Genomic DNA, 24,756 nt, shown 5'->3' with positions numbered 1-24,756 from the left:
GGTGACATTCAGCATAATGTTATCAACTGAACTAGATCCCCTACATCGATTTGGTTGCTAAGTGTTGTGGATTCTTTCTCTCACATCCTCGAAGCTTCTGCTCCTGTTCAAGCCCTCATCCTCATCCTCATCATCTCTCTCTCTCTCGGCCTCAAAGACATCACCCATGGGGCGCCCAGCTGGCTCAGTCGGAGGAGCATGCAACTCTTGATCTTGGGGTTGTGAGTTCCAGCCCCACATTGGGTGTAGCAATTACTACAAAAAATAAACTTGAAAAAAGAAATAAATCTCCCCTGACCTCTTTGCCTCTCTCTAGACAGTGTCTTATCTCTTCTTCCCAGTTCAGGAAAGCTTTTAAAATGAGCAGCCTACACCCAATTTATCTGCTTCCTTTTTTTTTTTTTTAACTTCACTCTTTTTTAAATGTATTCTTAATTATGTGACCGATACACGTCCTCCCCTCCTCCCCTCGTCCTCCCCTCCTCCCCTCGGAGGTAACTACTGTTTTCAGTTTGTTGATTCTCTTTGCTGATCTTTTTTTTCTATGCATTGATGGGGGGGGCGGATGTGTTTGCGATCTTAGTGAGAAGGGTGGGTTTATACAAATGGCATCACGATCTGGGTCTCATTCTGTAACTTCTCTTTTCACTTAATATCATGTTCACATGAGTATGCACAGATCTACCACACTCTTTTAAACTGCCAAAGGGGCGCCTGGGGGGCTGAGTCAGTTGTGCTTCCGACTTCGGCTCAGGTCACGATCTCAACGGTTCATGGGTTCGAGCCCCGCGTTGCGCTCTGTGCTGATGGCTCGGAGCCTGGAGCCTGCTTCCGATTCTGCGTCTTCCTCTCTCTCTGTGCCAACCCTGCTTGCACTTTCTCTCTCTCAAAAAGAAATAAACATTAAAAAAATAAAAAAATAAATAAAAATAAACCGCCAAAGACAACACCCTTGTGTGGCGGGACCACAGCTTGCTTCGTTGCTATCCTGCTGGAAACGTAAACCGTTTTAAAAAATGTTTTATTCCCTGTCTAGTGCTATAGTGAATACACTTGTCATGAAGCGCGCAATCGTTTCTCTAGGCCGTATACCTAAGAGTGGAACTGCTAGAGCATAAGGTATTCACCTTGAAAATTTTAACAGATCCCACCAAATTTGCCCTCTAAAAAATCTGTATCAGTTGACATTCCCGGCAACATAAATGCAATCAGCTGGTGTTAGCAGCCGTTATATTTTTATCGTTTATTTTTGCAAATCTGACCGATCAAAAATATTTCATTGTTTCATTTCTCACTTCCCTAATCACCGGTGACCTTGGACAAGCATCATTTCACATGTTAATTGGCCATTTATACTCCCCCCTCCTGTCAATTACCTGCTTATCATTGAATTGCAGAAACTCTTTGTACAATTTAGAAAGATCTTTTGTCTGCCACATCAGTTGCAAATATCTTCTCCCTGTTTGTAGTTTGTTTTGACTTTTGTTTATAGTATCTTTCAACATACAAAGGGTGTTTTTTTTCATTTTAATAAGTTTAAATCTGTCGGTCTTTTCTTATATGGCTTTCGGATTGTGTCACATTGGAAAAGCCTTTCTCTACCCCTAAAGCTATAAAAACATTCTTATATTTTCTCCTTATATTTTTAGAATTTGTTTTTAATCCAACTGGAATCTATTTTTGTGACTAGTGTTTGTGTGGGAGGGTCTCATTCTATTTTTTCCTAATGGATGGCCTATTTTCTTTTCTTTATTTTTTTTAAGATTATTTATTATTATTATTTATTTTGAGGGTGGGGGCAAGCGACCGAAGCCATAGCAGGTTCTGCGCCTTCAGCACAGAGCCGGTCTCGGGGTTCAAACTCACAAACTGTGAGATCATGACCCGAGCCTAGATCAAGAGTCAGACGCTTAACTGACTAAGTTACCCAGGTGCCCGGATGGCCTATTTTCCCAGCACATTCTCCTGAATAGTCCATTCATTCCCTGCTGACTTACATATGCCAAATTCCCTTGTAAGCATGAACTTGATTTTGGTCTCACTTTTTTGTTCTATTGCTCTTTTTGCTATTATTTTTTTGTTGTTTTATTTATTTATTTTGGGAGAGAGTGAGAGCACACAAGAGAGGTGGGGGCAGGATGGCAGAGAGGGGAGAGAGAGAATCGCAAGCCAGAGATCCAATGTGGGGCTTGAACTCATGAACCGCGAGACCATGACCTGAGCTGAAGTCAAGAGTCTGACGCTTAACTGACAGAGCCACTCAGGTGCCCCTTTTTGCCTTTCCGATGCCTTTATCTACTTACCTTCCATTCACCCATGGCAATTTAACTTTTTTTTTTTTTTCTAGGAGAGAGAGAGAGAGACAGCATGAGCAGGAGAGGGTCAGAGAGAGAGGGAGACACAGACTCCGAAATGGGCTCCAGGCTCTGAGCTGGCAGTCAGATGCGGGGCTCAAACCCACGAACTGTGAGATCATGACCTAAGCGAAAGTCAGACGCTTAACCGACTAAGCCACCCAGGCGCCCCTGGCAATTTAACTTCTACCCACAATGTCCCCAGAACTGTTATTCCTTAGTATACTAATGACCTTTGTGTTGCCGAACCCAATGGAAATTTTTCAGTTCCACTTATTATTCCCTCCTATATGCTACATGGTACAACTCTCCCTCGAGTCTTCTACCGATAAAAGTCATTATCATAACAATATCTTCTGTTCATGAGTTACTCTGTGCCACTGGGCTCCTTTGTTTTAGAAATCTTGGTTGATTTCCATAAGTGACCATTCGGGCCATTTGTTTTTCTCTTCCAGCGCTTTAAATTCACACTCTTTTATGCTTTAAATTCCCCGATCCAGGGCAAGCCCACCAAAACCTAGGCCTAGACTCCCCACCCTAGATAAAAGCAGAACCCCAAGCCTGTGTACTCTTTACTCTCCCCCGTGACCTCACCGTGTGTTCCTGGGTGTGCCATGTGCTTTCCAGGACCTGTGAATAATAAACCTTTTTGGTCCCCAAATTTCCTGATGGTTACGGCTGAAGGCGTCTTGGTGGCATAAGAACCACAGGCGCTGGACCAGCCACAACATTAGTTATCAACAGGCCGAGAGCGGTGCAAAATGCTTGTCCAAGATTTCTGCGCCAGCGAGTGCAAGTTGGGATCGGAACTCAGGTCTGTCTGAGACCAAAGCGTAAGTTCCTAAGCACGCCTCTTTCTAGCCTGTCCTCAGTCTCCCTCTTGCTCTTACATTTTTTTTTAATGTTTTATTTATTTTTGAGAGAGGGCATGAGTGGGGGAGGGGTAGAGAGAGAGGGGGGCCAGGGATCATGAACTGTGAGATCATGACCTGAGCCGAGTGCTCGGCCGACTGAGCCACCGGGGTGCCCTGCTCCTACATCTTTTAAATAGTGGCTTTCCCCAGGATGTGGCTGTAGTCACTACTATTCTTAGTTGACCATGCACCCTGAGTAAAGGATGGCATTCCAGTGCTCTGCATTAATGCGGCGGCACTGACAGATCTGTGCCCAAATGGCCCCGTCAGGATGGAGAAAACACTGCTTTTTATTACAAATCCCTGGAGCTTACTCCACCCCTGCGCCGCAGCCCAATTTCTGGGAAGCTTTGCATTTCTACTTCTTCAAGTTTGTATTATTTGATTTGGTATTAGTACGTATCGTGTTTATAATCAGGAAAAACAATAAGGATATTACAAATGTAACGAAGATAGATTGGCCTCTAAGGGGCCGTAATCAGCTCGGTCCTCCCAAACCATCATCACCAAGGCGGGTTCCGATGTTAGATGTGCTGAACGGGGGTGCCTAGGTGGCTCAGTCCGTTAAGCGTCTGACTTTGACTCAGGGCATGATCTGGCAGTTTGTGGGTTCGAGCCCCGCGTCGAGCTCGGCACCCGTGGGAGGTGGTATGGGGCCTGCTTGGGATTCTCTCTTCGCCCGGCTCACTCTCTCTGCCCATCCCCCACTTGCACTCTTTCTCTCTCTGAAAATAAATGAATAAGCTTTTTAAAAAAAGATATGTTGTGGGGCGCCTGGGTGGCTCAGTCAGTTGAGCATCTGACTTCGGCTCAGGTCATGATCTCCGTGACTGGAGGCCCACATCGACCTCTGTGCAGACAGCTCAGAGCCTGGAGCCTGCTTCAGATTCTGTCTCTCCCCTCTCTCTCTCTGCCCCTCCTCCTGCTCACACTCTGTCTCTCTCTGTCTCTCAGAAATGAATAAATGTAAAAAAAAAAAAATATGTTGAATGTATGTTCCTGAGAATTGTGAGAAACTTAAAAGATCCTGAGCAGTCTGCAGCTGAGATGACCGAAAATATCCCCTCTCCCCAGGGTCCAGTTTATTCTCAACCAAACAAGTTTAGCACAATAAGCAAATCTATAAAAAGCAGAGGTGTGTCCGTCTAGAATTTCAAATGGAAAACAAAATTCGGTTCAATTACTCAGAAGCTAAATATTTTTGTCTGTTCTAAGGAAAGGAGGACGGCTGTTGGAGCTTTAAGAGAGAAATAGGAGAACTGGGGAGCCAGTTCATCTAAGAAGCAAGAGAATCCTCAAAGGTTGAGGCACGTGTGATGACTATGTGACGTCCAGTTAAATCCAGATGGTGCCCGAACCCCCCCACCCGGCCCTCCACACATCCGCAACTGGGAGGCACCCTGCCCTCCCTCACGCACCATTCTGACACCCCACCCCACCCCCACGGTCTCTCCTACCTCTCTGCATATTCCTGCCTGGTCTCTTTCCAGAACGTCTTCTGCTCCAACTGCTCAGTGCCCTGGGTTACCTCTGGCTTTGATCTGATGGTCCAACAATCTCCTAGTTGGTCTTCCTACTCTCCATATACTTCCAAAGAACCTTCTTCAAGGGCCAGGCTATCTCATTCCACTTCATGAAACTTCTCAATGGCTCCATGTCTGCACATTCTAGAAATTCCTCCATGATCTGACTCTCACTGACCTCTTAAGGCACATCTCCCTCTACTTTCCACTAGCTCATGCTAGTGGAAATCTTAGTTACAGGGCCTTGGAAGGGGCTGTGTAAGCAAGGGCCCTGTGGCTTAAGCTTCACTAGCTTCCTAGCAGATCTGCCTCTGAGCTCGCCAAACAGTGCAAGTGACAGTTCCTTAGAATATTCTTCCACATCTCATTGCCTCTGTACCAACAGTTCCCCCAGCCTGGACTGCCTTTCCCTCCCTTCCCCTGTTTGTCCGGCAAAAGAGTTCATCCTTCCAGCCTGGCACAGGGGGCACTTCCTCCGTGAAGGCCTCCCTGACGTCCCCACACGGAACTGACTGTTCTCGCCTTCGTGTGCTCATGGTAACCTGCCCTTCAGCTCTTTGTACCCAGTGCTTTACAAGGCATATCACACTCGACGGAACTTCTTGGCTCAAAACCGGTCTTCCCTGTGACTGCCTCAAGGGCAGAGACAAAGTCGTCCCGCTTTAGATGGTCAGGGCATGGCAGTGCCCGGCACAGGGTAGGAGCTCTTTTGGCAAAGTGGGTCGAGGAGAATGGTCGCTGTAAACAGGGACTCCGGGCAGAGGCGGGGCTTTTGCGGTGTCGGCAGCCTGCACGTGCCACTTTGGGAGGACGTCCAGGCAGGACCCCGTGTCGAGATCCTCCCTGTGGCTTCCCAGCAGCCCCCACACCCCATCGCTTTCCTTACCTGTCCTCCTTGTTGATCTGGTCCCCAAAGCCCACCGTGCTCACTATCGTGAGCTTTAGCCCCACGTTGCTCTCTTGCAGGTCATAGGTGTTGGACCGGAGCTGGACACCCGGCTGTGTGTGGGTGGCTGGCTCCCCCTCAAACTTGGTGTTGAACAGGGTGTCCATGAGGGTCGACTTGCCCAAGCCTGTCTCTCCTGAAAAGCAAAAGGAGAAATTATGGTCTGTTCACCCAACAACACTGTAGCTGTTCCACATCATGTTTTGGATGTGTTTTCGTTGACATGGAAAAGAGAAGACAATAAATGAAGAGCATACGAAACTATACAGACCGGGGAGCCTGGGTGGCTCAGCCGTTTGAGCGTTGGACTCTTGATTTCCCCTCAGGGCATGATCTCACAGTCATGAGATCGAGCCCCGTGTTGGGTTCCACGCTGAGCTGAGCGTGAAGCCTGCTTGGGATTGTTTCCCTCTGTCTGCCCCTCCTCCACTGGTGTGCTTGCTCACACATGCTCTCTCTCTCTCTTTCTCTCTCTCTCAAAATAAATAAGTAAACATTTTTAAAACTTAGATTTTTTGCTCTCAATTAAGTGGAAAAAAAAAAGGAAAGAGGCTGCATCAACGTATTAGCCAGGAGCGTCTCAGGATGGTGGAATTGGGATAATTTTCCTTTTAGTCTTCCTACTTTTGTGTTACTTGAAGGTTAATACGCATTGCTTTTATAGTCAGAAAAAGAAACGACGCAAAGGCAGTGATGGGAGAGGTAGAGTTATGCCTGGGAAAAGTCTGGAAGGAAATACAATACACTCTTACCAGGGGCTACCACTGGGTGGTGGGGTCATGTGCGGTTTTCGTTTCTCCCTTTAAATGCTTTTGTGTAATTTCCAGGTTTTCTATGTGGAACATAGACAGCTTTTGTCATACAAATTAAAGGGCTATTTTCGATTTTAAAAGAACGGGACAGCAGTCCCTTGTCAAATAAATATCCTCGGAGGATGCCCAGATGTGTATCCCAGGGGGCAACGCCATTTTTAGCTGTTGGGGAGGGAACTTAGCAGGCCACAAATTCTTCTTCTCCCTTAGATGTCAAACAAGCCCGTCATGTGTGTGTTTAACTAACGGGCTGCAGGATACTGATAAATTAAACCCTCAGAATTTCAAGTCTTGACTTTCACACCAGGGAGACGAGTCGGGGAAAGGCTGTGGGGGCCGGTGAAGCATTCGGGAGGCCATTCCTGGGAGACTAGAAGGGAGGTCAAGCCACTGCCAGGAGCCAAGGGGTCTTCAGGGCAAGAAGACATTGGGAAAAACTTGGTGGCCTGGCAGTGGGCGGAATGTCCTATGAGGCCACAAGCTGGGCTGGGTGCTACAGACCCTTATCATCTCCATGGATCCAGACTGCATTTGGGTCTCCCCACCGACTGCCAAGCGATTCAGGAATGCCAGGGATAAAAGATTCAGTAGCTAATCACCCTGGATTGCCTCTGGGACACCCAGACCACCCTGCTATTCTGGTATCCTCACCCCTTGCTCCCCTTCCCCCCTCCCCACCCTTGAGATGTCTCCCCGTGGGCAGTGGGTTAGCACTGGCCGATTCCTGGCCCAGTGTGCGCGCGCACACACACACACACCCGTGCCTTTTTTTGACCAACGGTACAAATCTGCAAGGTGGCCCTTGGCTAGGGTTAGAGCCTAGAGCCGCAGTGTGTAAATGCAGATGGTCCATCTGCTCCCCGCCCTCGGGGCATTGCCTTTTAGTCTGAAGAATGAGCTCTGAATGCGGGACGTGCTCTTTCAATATCTGTCTCTGATGAGAGAGAGCTTTCTGTGTGCACAGAGACTGGCGAGGGAGAGAACAAGAGGAACATTCAGCTCAGCCCGGGCTCCCCAGCCCAATTTCATAGCCAGGTCTGACTAATGTGGTGGATTGCCAAGGTGCGGGGAAATGGTTCCTCACACAGATCGTGTTTCCAGCCAAGGTCTGCTATACCTATTAGCTGCAAAGATTCTCCCAGAAGAGGCCCCTTTTTCTTCCTCCCTAAAGGAACAGGAAGTATTTGGGTCTCAAGAAAAATGTGGTGAGGTGGGGCCTTTGCAATGGGAGGTGACAGAGTTGGCCAAGCAACGGAATGTATCACCCCCCTCCCCGCCCGAGGTGGGGGTGCGGCTCAGCTGCATCTATCTCTGAGGAGGGAACGCGGCTCACCCTTAAATCACCTTCCCTCTGGGTGCTGACATTCAAGCTACATTTGAGCCTATCTTTTTTTTTTTTTTTTTAGTTTATTTATTTTTGAGGGGGGGGAGGGAGACAGGGAGAGGGAGAGCCACCAGCCAGGAGAGGGGCGGAGAGACAGGGAAACAGAGGATCTGAAGCGGGCTCTGTGCTGATGGCCCAGAACCCAACGCAGGGCTCGAAGCCACGAACCGTGGGCTCATGACCTGAGTCAGAGTCAGTCGCTTAACAGACTGAGCCACCCAGGCGCCCCTTGAGCCCATCTTTGTCTGTGCCTGATGAATTTTCCATGTGCTTCCCACCTCTCTCCCCCAATTCTGTTCCATAAGCCCTTTACTGAATGCCCTGCAGCTCCTAGAGTGGTGGGCCCTGAGCCCCCAGCACCCGGAGCTGGCGCCTTGGCCCCTGGTGCTAAGGATCGCGGAGCGCAGGGGATGGGGTACCTTCCCATACCGGGAGCACGCCCAGCCAAGGCGCACGCAGAGGCGGCAGGAGCAAGCGACAGACTGCCAGCGGCTATGTTTGCACAGCTGGACGACCGGAGGCCAGCCAGGCAGGGCAGGGCAGGGCAGCAATGAGGAGCAGCGGGACGACTGACCACCCGAAAGCCTGACGGCACAAAAGGCCTGTGGAAATCAGATGCCCAGCGATGAGCGGAAGAAAAGAACCCGCGGGTGTCCGGGGAATCGTGACAAATGCAACACGAGAAGAGGGCAGGAAAATCAAGTGAGCGGGTCCCATGGCTATTGAGTGCTCCCGTTCCAATTCCTCATCACTGTGGAGCCTGGAGGGGGTGTCGGGGGGAGGTTTCTCTTAATGGTTGGCACAGCCCCAGCCTGAGCCTGGGATGCTGTCTCCTCCCACGCGGCCCCGGGCCCAGCACTGAGGAAGATCAGGTCAGCCGCCTCCACACCCCTGCAGGAAGGTGGGGACTTGGCAGTTTCCAGCAGGAAACCTGGGGAGTCCCGAGGGGTCCATTTCTCTCTCGCCTCCCTCGCCTCCCTCCTTGTACGGACGGCAGGGTTTCTTAACCCTTTTTAAGCCACCACCACCGGCCAGGAGGACTCCATCTCACTTGGCTTAATGTAGATGGTATTCTGGAAACACCAGGTTTTTATTTTTTACTAAAAATTTTTTTAACATTTATTTATTTTTGAGAGACAGAGAGAGACGGAGCACAAGCAGAGGAGGGGCAGAGAGAGACGGAGATGCAGGCTCCAGGCTCCGAGCCACCAGCACAGAGCCCGACGCGGGGCTCGAACCCATGAACCGTGAGATCACGACCTGAGCCGAAGCTGAACTCTTAACCAACTGAGCCACCCAGGCGCCGCAGGAAACACCAGGTTCTTAAAAAAGAATTCCAATTTAAGACATGTAATGTGAAATATGCTTTCTCAAACTCTACTCCCTGGGATGGTCCAATGTCGACCTCTCTACTTAGCCTCTGTCCTCACCTGCTGCCAATATCTGCATCCTCTGGTACCTCGTGTAATTAAGTCATTGCAAGCGATGAAATGCAGAGTCCCAGTCAGGTTATCGGTAGAGGCCCAGCCGAGTGCGTTCCCCTCTCTGGGACCTACTCTCTCTTCCCATCAAATTAGCAAGTTAGAATGGTAACACTAGCTATGGCTTCCGGAGTACTTACTGTGTGATTCTTATATTGTCTTATTTATTCCCCACAATAAACTTATGAGGGAGCCCTTAATAAGGGTTACCCGAGCCACTTCCGAGCCACGTCAATTCAACCCACTCCTCAGTCTCTCCGCGCCTCACCGTCTTCATCTGTAAAATGTGGAGGAAGGAACTGGTCTAGGGTCTAAAGTAGCAAGTAACAGAGCGGGTACTGAATCCGGTCAGTCTGACACTGGGGCCCGTACTTATAATCGACATGTCTTTAGTGCGTCCCATAGGCGCGCTATGTTGGTTCATTTGGTCCCTGGAGTGCAGGGGATGGAGTACGGGGCCTCTAACAGGAGCCACGTGCAGTTTTAAGGGGCCAACGATACAGCGACGAACAGGACAGCCACAATCCCTGTTCACACAGAGCTCGCGGTCACATGAAGCTAAAGTGCCTGCCAGCTCCGAATACTGGAATAAACCGGGACAAATGTCTCTGAGTTCAACAGGAGGGGTTCCAAAGGAAACTCTCCAGGAACTCTAGGGAGCCTATGGACAGGGTCAAGGTCATGGCTCTGTAACCTTCCTGGTCTTCTTCTTCCTGATCTTCCTGGCATTTCTCCCAGCAGAGGGTTGGCACACACTCTCGCACCACGGCTCGCAGCCTGTCTCCGACAGGGACAGGTGAGCGGCTGCCCTTCCCAGGGATGAACACGTGAAGCAGTCGACCCCTGACCTTGACAGAATCCTAGCTGTCCCTCCCCTCCTCTTGAGTGAGCTTCAATCTCGCTTCTCTTGGGTGTTTCATTCCAAGTTCAACACAGCCCAGCGGAGACTGGAATCCCGAGCAGCTTCAAAGTAAATATTATCATTATGACTCTTTGCAGTCCGCACAGGCATTACTGCCGCTGGCACATTCGGAAGGCTGTGTCTCTTCAGAGCTCGTTCCCAGCACCGCAAAGCAACGGACCCCCGAACATCGATACCGCTGGCTCAGGCGGGTCCTCGGAGGCCTCCTGTCCTATATCTAGGATCGTGGGATCTTTGCAATTTCTAAAGCCAAGCGACTCATATGCGTTTTTGGTCGGGGGAGTGGGAAGGGGGAGGGGACCTTCATCTCACTCAGTAATTATTGCCCATAGAAAATCTGTTCGAGAGGAGTCATGCTCTGGCCACACGGGTGTGCTTTGCCCTCTAAAAGTAAGAGCCGTGCGGCGCCTGGGTGGCTCCGTCAGTTGAGCGTCCGACTTCGGCTCAGGTCATGATCTTGTGGGTCGTGGGTTCGAGCCCCACCTCGGGCTCACTGCTGTCAGTGCAGAGCCCGCTTCGGATCCTCTGTCCCCTTCTCTGCCCCTCCCCTGCTCGTGCTCTCCCCAACCCCAAATAAAAATAAATATTAAAAAAATAATAATAATAACTGTAGGTGCCATTTATTGGTACCCTTACATATAAAGTAGGCTCTGGATTCATAAAAATCCTCTCTCAATCCCAAGATGCATATGTGCATACAGGCACGCACACACATAAGGGTGTGGGGTACTCACTGCTGGGGCTTGGACTTCTATGGTCAGCAGCCCAGCACTAAGATAAACAACACTGTGATAAAAACATCCTAGGTCTCCGTTAATCGGAGCGAGTGCTAACCCTCATCTGACACCTTCTCATGGTTCGTGGGTTTGAGCCCCACATCAGGCTCTGTACTGACAGTGCAGAGGCTGCTTGGGATTCTCTGTCTCCTTCTCTCTCTCTGCCCCTCAAAAAGAAATAAATAAACTTTTAAAAAAAGTTAATTTAGGGGCGCCTGGGTGGCTTAGTCAGTTAAGCGTCCGACTTTTGCTTAGGTCATGATCTTGCGGTTCGTGGGTTCGAGCCCCGCGTCGGGCTCTGTGCTGACAGCCAGCTCAGAGCCTGGAGACTGTTTTAGTCTGTGACTCCCTATCTCTCTGACCCTCCCCTGCTCATGCTGTCTCTCTCTCTCTCCTAGAAATAAATAAACCATTAAAAAAAAAATTTTTTTTTAAGTTTATTTTTTTGAGAGAGAAAGACAGCGCAAGCAGGGGAGGGACAGAGAGAGAAATAGAGGACCGGAAGCAAGCTCTGCCCTGTCAGCACAGAGCCCGACGTGGGGCTCAAACCTACTAACCATGAGATCATGACTCCAGCCAAAGTCGGACGCTTAACCGACTGAGCCACCCAGGCGCCCCAATAGATAAACGTTTTAAAAAACACCGTATGAAAAAAGAAAAGAAAATCCTTTGGGGGAATATCTTCTATGCCTAAACAGACTCATTTGATAACAGTCATTAAGGGAGTAAACCTGATAGTTAGGCACAGGAGGTAAGCATGAAAGAATGGCCACAGAAAGTCCCGTGAGAGAAAAGATCACCTTCGCCAGTCAAGCTACGGACCCTTTGCCAAGTCAGCGACGGTAGCCGGCTCCATGGCTGGACTGAGATTGCAGCCTTAGAGCCATTCTAAACCGCTCGTGACCTTGGCCCAAATTGTGGGTTCTCTGGGCAATGACAGGGTTGGGAACACAGATGGAGAGCAGGGTGCATAAACCGCAGGTTGTTCGGGATCAGGGTTGGGTAATGAACTTAACCTGGGCCAGGTTGGGTGCACTAGATGCATGCGCCAAGCAGGGAAACAAAGAAGAGGGGGTGGGTCGCTGGGGGTGAGGGTCTCCTTCCTACTCCTCCCCTCCTGAAAGGTCTGGGGTGGTTCCCAGCAGGTGTGTGCAGATGCAGCCGTAGGCATCCAGCACCTGGGTGGGAACTGGAGGATAGCGGTCTGCTCTTTCCCCCACCCACCCTGCCTGGAGCTCGGCTGCCTCCTCTTCTGGGCCTTCGGGGAGCCCGTGGTCCCCAGGTCCCATTGTACTTCACCTCTTGCCCTCGGAGAGCCATTCTGATGGACACGGCCTCCCTCCTAAAGATTACCTCACCCACCCAACTGCAATCAGTTGAAAGGCTGATGGGGGGGTGGGCCTGTCACTTCATTTCTCATCTCCTCAACTTCAGTACAGGTCACACCGAGCTCCGGGAGGAACGCCAAGGGAATCCAATGTGTTTGTGTGGAAATCTTTCAGTAATCAAGCATTATGAGAAATAAGTTGGCCAATAGCCAAAGATTGGAGAGATCTGCCAGTGCTCATATTGGATGTGATGGCATCTTGAGGCTGATCATCACCGTGCCCTCTATTTATTTTGTATCCTTCTCCTAACAGCATCTCATCATAACCGTGAGTAGGCTTCCAGCACCTGCAGAATTAATGGCCTCACCGTGGACTGTAAGGCCCATGACGTGTCATTCTGTGAAGCACAGATTTCCGTTTTATGGGTTCCTGAGCTGATGTGTGGGAGTGAGTCATTCGGCTAGTGAGGGAGCCTCGCTGACTGCCTGTCTTCCATATCAAGGAGTGGCTTGCTGCTCTCCACTCAGCGGTGGTGCAGGGCCTCAACCAGAATGAGTTTCCCATACACTCTACAAAAATAAGAAAGAGCAATCCGCTAAAGTGTCTGAGCGTTCCAACCGGCGGGAAAACGGACTCCATTATAGTATTTATATAATCATTAAGGTTTGGAAGTAGGTCGCTGAAAATAGGCAGGTGTGCTTTACTGCACCGTAGAGTGAAAATTACGTGCTGTGATTGTGTTTGGGATTTTTCAAGGTCTTAAGGAGCAATTCTGGGGCGCCTGGGTGGCTTAGTGGGTTAAGCGTCCTACTTTCGCTTAGGTCATGATCTCGCGGTTCGTGGGTTCGAGCCCCGCGTCGGGCTCTGTGCTGACTGCCAGCTCGGAGCCTGGAGCCTGTTTCAGTCTGTGACTCCCTCTCTCTCTGACCCTCCCTGCCCACGCTATCTCTCTCTCTCTCCTAGAAAGAAATAAAACATTTAAAAAAAAAAAAAAAGGAGCAATTCTTAGAGACTGTGAATGAACTGTCCCTCCTCATATCTGTTTGGTTGGGGCTTGACCGTTTCCAAAGTGCCTTTGTATTCTCTAAGGAGGTCGCTGGCCGCAGTTAGAGAAACAGTGGGAGGACCAAGGGGGGTTGGCCGGGACTGGGGCCTTGTCCTGGCTCGGCCACTTCTTCTGGGTTGCCTCTGGTAAGTCTCTGATCCTCCCCAAATGTCTGGGTCCCCGCCTGCTCCGTGAAGATACAAATACCCCTCCCTCTGCTCACTTCACGGAGCCCCGGTAAAGACTCCAATTGCTCCCATGCGAAAGTGCTTGACAAAGATAACGAGTTAACTCAGTTCATTTCAGAAACATTCCTTAACTCTCTTTGTGCTGTGACTGTCACCTTAGAGGGGACTGAGAAGACATGGTCCCCACATTGGAGACTAAAGGTCCAGGTGAAGATAGGTTTTGAGAAAATAAAAGAACTTGGCCTTGGCCGGCAGCTGTAGGGTCCCTGAACTTGAGCTCAAACTGTCCAAGCATAGCTGGGCCACAGAGAAATGGACAGCCCCACCCCACTGCCCACAGTGGGGGGCCAGGACCTTCCACTACCTGCCCCCCAGTCCTGTCCGGCTCCTGTTTTCTCCAGTCCCAAGGAATTTGACAGCGTAGCTGAGCCAGCCAGCACCCTTAGCAGATTCCCCCTGGGTGGCACAAGGCTCGGCTTCCCCCAAGGTACGGCCACGCATTCTGGTCTGGCCAGGGGAAAAATACAATCACAGCCGGCTGCTTCCAAAAGCGAACAGAGGGAGAAAAGAGGAAGAAGGGGTGGGGGTGGGTGGGAGGGGAGAAGCACTTTTGCAAAGAGATGGGAACGGCACAGTGTTGAACCTAATTACCTTCAAAGCCACATCCAGCCGTTAAAGATCCATATTCTGTAATCGAATTTCCTGCTATGGAAATACTCACCCACGCACAGGATGTTGAAGCAGAAGCCCTGGGTGACTGACTTATTCACCAGCTGGTCGGGCAAGCTGTCAAACCCCACATGTCCAGCCAGGGGGACACTTCGGCAACCTTCACCCTAATTTGGGAGGGGAGGGAGGGGAGAAAACAACAATGTGCTTAAAAGCAACCTGGGTCTCACTTTTCATCCAAACGATCTCTGAGCAAGGAAGTAATGCTCGCCCGGGCCCAGTGTGTCTTGCCTCCCATAGCTATTCCCTGCTCCAAAGAAGAGTGGCCCGCCAGCTCAGAAATCACAGGTTCCCGGGGCGCCGGGGTGGCTCCGTCAGTGGAGCGTCCGACTTCTGTTCAGGTCATGATCTCGAAGGTCGGGAGGTCGGGCCCCATCTCAGGCTTGCCGCTGTCAGGGCAGAGCCTGCTTCCGGATCCTCTGTCCCCCTCTCTCTGCCCCTCCCCCGTATGAGCTCTCAAAAATAAATAAATATTAAAAAAAAAAAAAAAAGGAATCATGATTCATGGGCACAGACATCTCCAGGCTCCATAATGAATGTCACCGTAGTTCCAGACAGAGAAAACTGCAGAGGGGGCTCATGAGAGGTGGGAGGGTGGGTCCAGGGGTTCACAGACCTGGGTTAACTCTCACCTCCACCACCTACAAGGCTGGGTAACCTCTCGGAGACTCTGTTTTCTTCCACGTCTGTCCTAGGAGATATCTTACAGGTGCTCGGGGGACTCAGATGTGCCCCAACACCCAACGAGCTTTAGCCCAATGCCTGGTCCATGCCTCATGCTCAGCGAATATTACAAAGGGACTTCAAACAAGCCATTATTCCTCTCTCGAGGGCATTTGGGGCAACCACAAAGGTGGCACGGTGTAGCCGTGAAGAGAATAGGCTTTTACCCAGACAGGTCTCCGTGAGCATCCCTCCTCCCTCCCCTTCTGACCTCGGACAAGGTACTTAGCTTCTCAGAGCCCCCCCACCTGTAAGATCAGGGACGGGTAGTCATTAACTCATAGGACGGGGGGCGAGGATGACACACTGAGCGTGGGTGCCTAGCCTGTGGCGAGCCGTCAACAGAAGCACCTGTTCCTACCCATCCACTTGGACTCTTGAAAATAACACGCGATGCCATGGAACACCTGTGTCTCCCCGACCCCAAACCCCGGCCAGAGAGCGCTGCCTCCAGGCTTCCACGGGACCCCTGGTCCCCACAGGGGTCAGCCAAGCCATCGGCAGCCTTGCAAAGCCTTTGCTTCAGCTGCTAGTCCCAAAGCTTCCTACTGTTAATGGTTTTACAAAACAGGGACAGCCTCGAACCGGGGCAGGCTTCCACGGAGCCAGGGGAGGAAAGGAAAAAAGGACTGCACGTACTTAAGAAAAGTGCTAACTGGCCAACGGCCCCGGGGAGAAGAGAAGCTGGACAAGAGGAGTCGGGAGTTTCTTCTGGGTGGGGCTATACCAAGAATTCAGTAACCAGAAAGGCGCCCCGAGCAGTCCAGGAAGGGCACGGCTGGTGCCAGGAGGCAATCTTTACGGCCGACTGGACCTGCTTTCAGACTAGGTCCCCCAGAGAGGGATGGGCTGGGCCCCTCAGCAGCTGACATTTTCACAACTAGTTCCCAGATAGCCCCTTCACCCATTAGTGCCAGCGGGTCTTCCAAGAGTGAGAGACAGGATCTGGGCCGGGACCGCCATCTGGCAAGTTCATTACCCTCACAGTCTCACCCTCCCCCCCCCCCCCCCCTCCCAGTGGAGTATTCCTGACATCCAACCATATGCCACCGTTCAGTCTGAGTTGGCCTATTCTGGACCTCAGAGGGGCATCTGTTAACAGCTGAGTTTCACGCGTGGCCCGCCTCAAGCGGGGCTTGTTCTATGCACACCCCTTTCTGCTTCCCCTCACCCTCACCCCTTTCTCCTTCTTCTTTTACTTAAAGAAAATGAACGAAAGTTTCCCACTGTTTGTTCTTGGTCCTCACCACTGCAGGGGAGACAGAGGCTTCAGGGCCAATGTGCTTTCTCGATGCATCCCCCTACGTAGCAGGCATCGGAAATTGGGACAGACTCAGAGTTGAGGTTTCCTGAGCCATATTTTATCGCCCCTGGCTGCCTCTTCCTGTGTCCAAATATGGCACCGTGAAACTCTGGCCTCTGGTCCAAGTGCACAGAGGAGAGGAAACAGACCTTTCAAACTGACCACAGTGGAGAGATGGGGCGAACCCCACACCTTATTCTTAAAGACTTAGGTCACCGTCCACAAAAACTCACCAGAAGCCTCCCATGTGCCCCCTCCGCGGGACCTCCCACCCAGCACGGTGCTGTAAAGAGCAGAAGGAAGCATATGGGCTTTCTTCCCTAGGGATTTGGGGGCCCTTTGAGTGTTTTGAGCAGGGAGAGCCATGATACAAATTTTTGTTTTGTTTTTTTTTTAATTTTTTAATGTTTTATTTATTTCTGAGAGAGAGAGAGCGTGAGTAGGGGAGGGTCAGAGAGAGAGGGAGACACAGAATCTGAAGCAGGCTCCAGGCTCTGAGCTAGCCGTCAGCACAGAGCCCGACGCGGGGTTCGAACCCACGAACCGTGAGATCACGACCTGAGCCAAAGTCGGATGCTTAACCGACTGAGCCACCCAGGTGCCCCTTATACAAGTTTTTGAAAGATCATCCCAGCTGCGGGGCATTCGATTGATTGGAGGAGGGAGCAAGCAGAGGCGAGAAGACAGACGACTCCACCAACATGGACCTGGTGGAGGGACATCCAGGCACTGGTTGAACTGAGCTGGTCTGACTTGGGTCTCTGGAGGGAGCAACAGACTTGAGAGATGGCCTACAGAAGGGCGATCGCTCAGTCAAGCAATCGGGTAAGAGGGAGGGAAGAGGCAATGAGAGCTCTGAGGCTTCAAGGTTCTAAGCCTGGGAGCTTGGATTGGTGGGCGCACTGTGGACAGAAAAGAGAGAAGCTGGGAAAGGGTGCTTGCTTGGTGGGGACGTTGAGGATTCTGGTTTTAGATAAGCTACTACAAACAAATTATGTTTCTCAGGTTTTGTTTATTTACTTTTAAAAAGCAGTGTGCACTGTAGAGATTTTAGAACATAGGGAACATTATAAAGGAGAAAACAGCAATCACACACAACAGCACTCTCCAGAGTTAACTACCATTAATATTTATATACGTTTCCCTCCAGTCTGTATGTTTCTTATAAAATAGGGATAATTCTGTATATTCCTTTACAAAATATGGCGCATAATATAGTACGGACCTTTTCTTGAGAAATGAAATATACTTCTAAAACATTATTTGTATTGGCCACATAGCATTCCATTGTAGGAATTTACCGTATTTTCTTAAGTAATCTTCCACTACTAGACATTTGGCATGTTTCCAAGGTTTAAACAATATAAACAATAATTCTCATTCATACAGGTTTGCATAGATCTTGGATTATTTCCTTAAGTTAAACCCCTAGAACTGAAGCCTGCTGGGTCCAAGGGCATACACATTTGAAAGACTTCAGTACAGGGGCGCTTGGGTGGCCCAGTTGGTTAAGCGTCCGACTTTGGCTCAGGTTACGATCTCACAGTTTGTGGGTTCAAGCCCTGCGTTGAGCTCTGTGGACAGCTCAGAGCCTGGAGCCTGATTCAGATTCTGTGTCTCCTCTCTCTCTGCCCCTCCCCCACTCACGCTCTGTCTCTCTCTCTCTCTCTCTCCCTCAAAAGTAAATAAACATTGGGGGGCCTGGGCAGCTCAGTCGGTTAAGCGTCTGACTTCGGCTCAGGTCATGATCTCACGGTTCGTGGGTTCGAGCCCCACGTCGGGCTCTGTGCTGACGGCTAGCTCAGAGCCTGGAGCCTGCTTCTGGTTCTGTGTGTGTCTCTCTCTCTCTGACCCTACCCTGCGCATGCTCTCTCTCTCTCTCTCAGAAATAAATAAAACATTAAAAAAAAGTTAAAAAAATTTTTTAAAAAGTAAATAAACATTAAAAAAATTTTTTAAAGAAAGACAGACTTCAGTACACATTGAGAAATAATTCAACAGAGAGTAAATAGTACAAAGTTCTGTTTCGGCCACCAATATGCAAGAATGTGTCTGCCCATACTTAGACCAACGCTGAGTTTCTGAGGCTTTTTAACCACTGAGAATGGAATCATTGAAAAACGGTATCACAACATTTAATTTGCATTGTATTAGTGAAGGGGAACATTCTTTTTACTGTGCATTCTGTATTGTGTATCTATACACGCATTGTGTATGTGTACACATGTATGTGAGTTGCCCGTTCAAGTCCTTGCCCATGTTTTAGAAAATAGGTGTTTGTCTTTGTCTTCTGGGTTTATAAAAACATTTTCCATGTTAAGGAAAATAAGCCAGTTTTGGTTTTCTGGTACGATATGCAGGAGAAGAAATCCAACAAGTTCTTAGCAATATGGGATTGTAGGCTCAAGGAGAATTCAGCACTGGGGGATGAATTTAGAAGTGGGAGGTATGAAACTGGATGTGTTCTTTAAGAGATGGTACAGGGAGAAAAGAACTAGAGATTGAATGTAGGGAATGCCCACAAGGAAGGAATGGAAGATGAAAAGGATTCTTAAATTTTTTTTTTAATGCTTTATTTATTTTTGAGCGAGAGAGACAGCATGAGCAGGGGAGGGTCAGAGAGAGAGGGAGACACAGAATCTGAAGCAGGCCCCAGGCTCTGAGCTAGCCGTCAGCACAGAGCCCGACGCGGGGCTCGAACCCACGAATCGTGAGATCATGACCTGAGCTGAAGTCGGATGCTTAGCCGACGGAGCCACCCAGGCACCCCAAAAAGGATTCTTGCAAGAGGGGTAAGTGATCAGAAAAGTAAGAGATGACCCAACAGTTTTCTAGCACCGGAGGCCAAGGCTGAAATAAGGAAGAATTACAGAGAAATAACCATTAGTCTGGATTTGATGATGGTCACTGGTGGCTTTAGAGTCCCTAGTTTTTTCTGTGTCTTTTTACCCAGCGTCCATCCAATACACCAAAATTAACTGGAAGGATGGGGGACTTGGGAACGTGGGAGCTGGTTACTGTGTTTTTCCTACTGAGATTTAAGCAGCAAACTGTTTAAAAAATATTTATTTATTTTGAGAGAGAAGGAGACCGTGTGTGCAAGTGGGGGAGGGGCAGAGAGAGAGAGAAAGAGAGAGAATCCCAAGCAGGCTCCTCTTTAGCTTGGAGCCGGGAGCCCAATGTGGGGCTCGATCCCATGAACCGTGAGATCATGACCTGAGCCAAAACCAAGAGTCAGATGCTCGACCGACTGAGCCATCCGGGTGCCCCTAAGCACTAAACTTTTTGTCTTGATGCTTTTAGGTGAGAAAGCTTCAAAAATGTATTTGTATATATATTTCCTGCTTTAGGAAATCCTGTCTAGCGAGCACTATTCACTCTTGTTTTGATGGATCTTATAAGATGTCAAGGTCACCATTATAAGCATTAGCCCACATTGTTCAGAGCTAAATATGTAGAGGTAAAAAAAGGACATCGGACTGAATGTACACTGACCCCAGGACAGCCCTGGAAGTTTCTTCCCCCTCCCTCACTAAAGCTCTGCTGTCTTATCTCTTTCCTCTTTCTCCTTAAGGTGGCCTGATTAATTGAGGTCTTGATTACAATGTGCCCAAGAGAAGATGGAAGTGACAACTTCGCCCAACACTAATCCCTCAAGTTACGATCTGGAGTAGGAGGCAGTGTCACGTTCAAGGCTTGAACCGAGAGGCTAGAAAGGCCACAGTCAACAAAATGTCAAAGGGTCTGTCTCCTGTCCCCCTGCAGCCTCCCCCAGGAATCTATTCTACAGAAACTCCCCTGTCTGCGCAAAGATCCACGTATAGGGGCATTCATTCCGGCATCGATTAGGATACTGAAAAACGAGGGGGGAAAACCCGCAGATGTCTGATAACAGAAAAATATTGAACGAAATTACGGCATGTGCATATTCTGGAACATTCTGCAGCCATTAAGAAGAATGGGATAGGTCTATATGTTCTGACGCAAACATTTCCAAGACATATTTATAACGTAGAAAAAAGAAGTCATAGTACAATGAGCACAGTAGAAGCCCATATATGCAAAAAAAAAAAAAGCCCTATATATGTGTATTTGTAATAAATGTATGTGAGTGCATAGAGAGGGGACAACAAGGAACCCGCCAAACCAGGAACCAGGGATGGCAGGGGAGTGGAGCGGGGATGGAAATCGGGGCTTCCTCAGGGGGGCATTCAGGGTGCTTCTGTATTGTTTGATCCTTTTACAGCATGAATGTATTCACACATTACCTGTGTCATTTAAAAACATGTTTAGTACAAGAAAAGAGAGTTCTCACTCAGCTTTGCAGCAGGGGAATTAGGATGCAGAGTCTGAAAAGAGCTAAAAGCAAGGCAAAATGAAAAGAGGGCTCCCACGAATCGAGAGAGCCCCCCTCCCCTCCCCAATTCCATTTCCTGTTTTCTCCCCATCTGCAGTCACCTGCGGTTTGAAATACGTTATACCGCATTTCAGATCACGGGCCGGCAGAAGCTCTGCTCTCTTTCTCTTCCGCCTCCTCCCCTGAGGACACAGCAATCTCATTTTTTAATTGAATATTCAAAGGTTCGCGTTACGTAGAACGAGTTATGGTGGTTCCAACTGTGCGTCTTTCTCCCACTGCTGTTATTCTGAAAATAAAGAGTCCCATAAGCACCCAAGTGGGCAAGCCCTGGCCCCTTCTACACGCCCCCCCCCCATTTCCCCCCCCCCCCCCCCGCCGCCCTTCCAACCTTAGTGGCATAGGAAGCAAGCAGTATGTGAGGCCCCTGGGAACTGAGGGTGCGTCTAGATCAATGGAGTTTCCGGCCTCCGTTTCAGGTTCATGTGGTTAAGTCAGTAGCTGACATTCTGAGGGATGAAACCAAAATGAAAAGGTTGGGACTCAGTGGTGACCACTGGCCTTTCCCTAAACTTTCTCCTCTGGCCTCTCTGCACCTCGCCGTAGACACACCGAAATAAGATTCTGTCCAACAGCCTTGTATGTCACTTACTGGTGGGCCTGATCTCTCCCATCTTCCCTTTTCTCCATCTCCATCCCAGCCCTGATGTTTGATAGACATATGTTTGGGTCTACCCATGTTTGATAGACCCCTGCAAACCTTCAGGATGATCAAAATCAGTGAACAGTTCAGTGATGCACGACAGAGTAATAGCAGCTGATACAAATATCTTCTAAGGATATTTAATGACAAGGGGGCACCTGGGTGGCTAGGTCAATCAAGCGTCCGATTTTAGCTCAGGTCAGGATCTTGCAGTTTGTGGGTTCAAGCCCCACGTCGGGCTCTGTGCTGACAGCTCAGAGCCTGGAGCCTGCTTCTGATTCTGTGTCTCCCTTTCTGTCTCTGCCCCTCCCCAACTCATGCTCTGTCTCTGTCTCTGTCTCTCTCAAAAATAAATAAACATTAAAAAAAATAAAGAGAGGGGCGCCTGGGTGGCTTAGTTGGTTAAGCGTCCGACTTTCACTTAGGTCATGATCTCGCGGTTCGTGGGTTCGAGCCCCGTGTCAGGCTCTGTGCTGTCAGCTCAGAGCCTGGAGCCTGTTTCAGTCCGTGACTCCCTCTCTCTCTGACCCTCCCCTGCTCTCACTGTCTCTCTCTCTCTCCTAGAAATAAATAAAACATTAAAAAAAATCTTTTTTAAATAAATAAATAAAGAGAATATTTAATGACAAGGAAAAATGATCACCATATACGATCAAGCAAATAATGAAACAAAAACAAAGCCCCATTTGTTTTTTTTTTTAACATTTTTATTTATTTTTGAGAAACAGAGCGAGACAGAGCAGGAGCAGGTGAGGGGCAGAGAAAGAGGGAGACACAGAATCCGAAGCAGGTTCCAGGATCTGAGCTGTCAGCACAGAGCCCGATGCGGGGCTCGAAATCACAGACCGTGAGATCATGACCTGAGCCAAAGTGGGAGGTTTAACCAACTGAGCCACCCAGGTGCCTCCAAAGCTCCGTTTCTATAGGATCATTCCAATCATGGGAGGGGGGAGGAATGTCTATGTACTTGGAAGAATATACAGGTGACCTTGAACAATACAGGTTTGAAGGGCCTGGGTCCACTTCTACGTGGATTTTGTTCAACAAAAGCAAAAGGCAGTCCTGTAAATGTATTCTCTCTTCCTTACATTTTGCTTAATAACATTTTCTTTTCTCTAGCTTCCTTTATTGTAAGACTATAAGTCTAGAATACATCCGACATACAAAGTATGTGTTGTATTACCTTTTACATTCTGGGTAAGGCATCGAGCCAGGAGTAGGCTGTTAGCAGTTAAGTTTGGGGAGAGTCAAAAGCTATACATGGAGTTTTGACTGTGCAGGGGGTCAGTGGCCTTAACCCCTGCATTGTTCAGGGGTCAAGTTCACACCAGAATGGTGACGACAGTTACCTTTGAGTGGAGGGAATGTACATGTGGTGGCTTTGCTGTGTTCCCCAAATTTTCCACAATAGGGCGCATTTGACTTTTGGGGAGAACATATTTTACCTTTATAATCAGAATAAAAAGATTACTTTCTAAAACAGATCCTACTATGAGACTTTCCTAGGCAGGAGAGTACCTTCAGCTACTGTGGCAAAATCTTCAGTTACAAGTACCGAAAAAGGTGCTTCCACATACAGATAATTAGGAAATGTGGTTAAGGATTCAGCTTTCGGGCCGTTTTATGGTATGTAAACACTTACTTTCGCAAAAATACAATAAGACCCTGTTATTTTCTTTATTATAACATTACTATTATATATACATACCTTATTATTATACAGTGTAACTTACTATTACAAGGATTCATGTGAACCAGAAGTCAAATCATATCCTGAAACATGCAGCTAAAATACTTGACGAAGCCATCAGGTGGATGAGAGCCCTATCTGCTGCTTCCAGTGCCACCGACAGAGTGGACGCTGCTGTATAATCAGCCAGAAGAACCCCCCAAAAGCACTGATAAGTCCTCAGAGGTTAAGAAAACCCCTCTAGTGTGCCACCTGTCAGGATTTCCCTCGCGCCAATCAAGCCAGGCCTTATAAGAGGAAACTGACAAGAGTAGCAATGCCCTGAATTGGGAGAGAGAAATGTGGGGGCCCTTCCAAGGGGAAATAAGCCCCACAAGCCCTGGCAGCACCCCTTAGGGGCCCCAGAAATGCCTTTCAGTGGGGGAGGGGGGCGGTGCAGCAGCTCAGAAGACCCTGGGGAAGCACAAAGGAAACCATCCTTACCATAGAGGGAGGAGGCCCATTTTTGGCAAATCCGGGAGCTGAACCTCTGGATTCTAATACACCAGATCAATTCCTGAGTGGCTTTTCATTCTATAAAAGGATTTGCAGCAGGATTCCATTAAATGGCCAGCTCTTCTAGCGCATTTAAAATGGGATTCAATAGACAGAAATTCAGCCGTCATGCACCTTTATAAGAAGACAATGGCAATATACACCCACCTGGACAGCCTCTCTGAAGGGTTGTTTCTATTCGACTTAGAGAAACCCCGCTGAGCTAAAAGCACAGACTTGCCTTTTCCACAAGTCTGCCTCTCCACCCAGCTCGAGGAGTCAAGGCAGGGAAGAGGTGGAGTTAAAGTCGGCCACCTCATTCGGAAGCAGAAGCAGGCAAGAGCTTCAAAGAAACTGAGCTGGGGGACCAGGAAACGTTCAGAGCCATAGAGTGTTGGAGCTGGTAACGCCCTTCGGGCTCACCTACTCCAACCCGCTCGTTTTACAAAAGGGGAAACAGAGACTCGGGGAGAGGAAGTGACTTGTCCAGAGTCACAGAGTGATTTAGCGGCAGAGAAGTGGTGCTAGGCTCCGGGGCCCTGGCGCGCAGACGGCCACTCGAACGGAAAAGCTGACTGCAGCGGTAGATACGGTTCTTTACGCTGCTGGGATGTAAGGTCATGGGGCCTGTGGCCTGATGACTGACAGTCCAGAGGGAGAAGGGTCATGGAACACGACCTGGAACTCTGTGGCTCCCACCCACGGAAGGCAACTGAGGCAGCGGAAGCCATGGGGGGGGGGGGGGCTGGTCCTCCTCTTCTGGGTTCCCCTTTGCCCTTTCCTTCCCTTCTGACTCGGGCCTATGCCTCGGGCCCGGGGCCACTCAACCCAACGGGTCAGATTCTACACCAGGCCCAGGGGCGACCCTTGCTCAGGGAGGGTCAGCCTTTCCCACAAAAGCCAGACAGACTCTCTTCAAGCTGGGCTCTTAAAACAGAGTTTTCTAGGTGTTCTGGTCACTGTTATCTTTGATCGGCTTAGGAAAGGAAAGGAAAGGAGAGGAGAGGAGAGGAGAGGGGAGGGGAGGGGAGGGGAGGGGAGGGG

The 24,756-nt window shown here is 49.3% G+C and overlaps 1 protein-coding gene across 4 annotated transcripts in view; it reads right to left on the bottom strand.

Moving 5' to 3' along the window:
- Window positions 1-24,756, bottom strand: part of SEPTIN6 (septin 6) — a 67,051-nt gene that overhangs the window by 36,571 nt on the left and 5,724 nt on the right. For 3 of the 4 annotated variants that reach the window (XM_039219832.1, XM_039219834.1, XM_039219833.1), the window contains exons 2-5: window positions 21,177-21,294; window positions 20,887-21,074; window positions 14,395-14,509; window positions 5,678-5,873 (exon numbers count right to left, since the gene is read on the bottom strand). In XM_039219832.1, coding sequence (XP_039075763.1) covers window positions 5,678-5,873; window positions 14,395-14,509; window positions 20,887-20,988 — 413 coding nt within the window. In that variant the 5' untranslated portion in view covers window positions 20,989-21,074; window positions 21,177-21,294. The remainder of the gene's footprint in view (window positions 1-5,677; window positions 5,874-14,394; window positions 14,510-20,886; window positions 21,075-21,176; window positions 21,295-24,756) is intronic. The other variant, XM_039219835.1, reaches the window with a different exon arrangement.

Source organism: Hyaena hyaena, unplaced genomic scaffold (assembly GCF_003009895.1).
Source record: "Hyaena hyaena isolate Hyena2069 unplaced genomic scaffold, ASM300989v1 scaffold_840, whole genome shotgun sequence".
NCBI lineage: Eukaryota > Metazoa > Chordata > Mammalia > Carnivora > Hyaenidae > Hyaena > Hyaena hyaena.
Note: the sequence above shows the minus strand (reverse complement) of the source record. Positions and strands in the feature narration are given on the sequence as shown.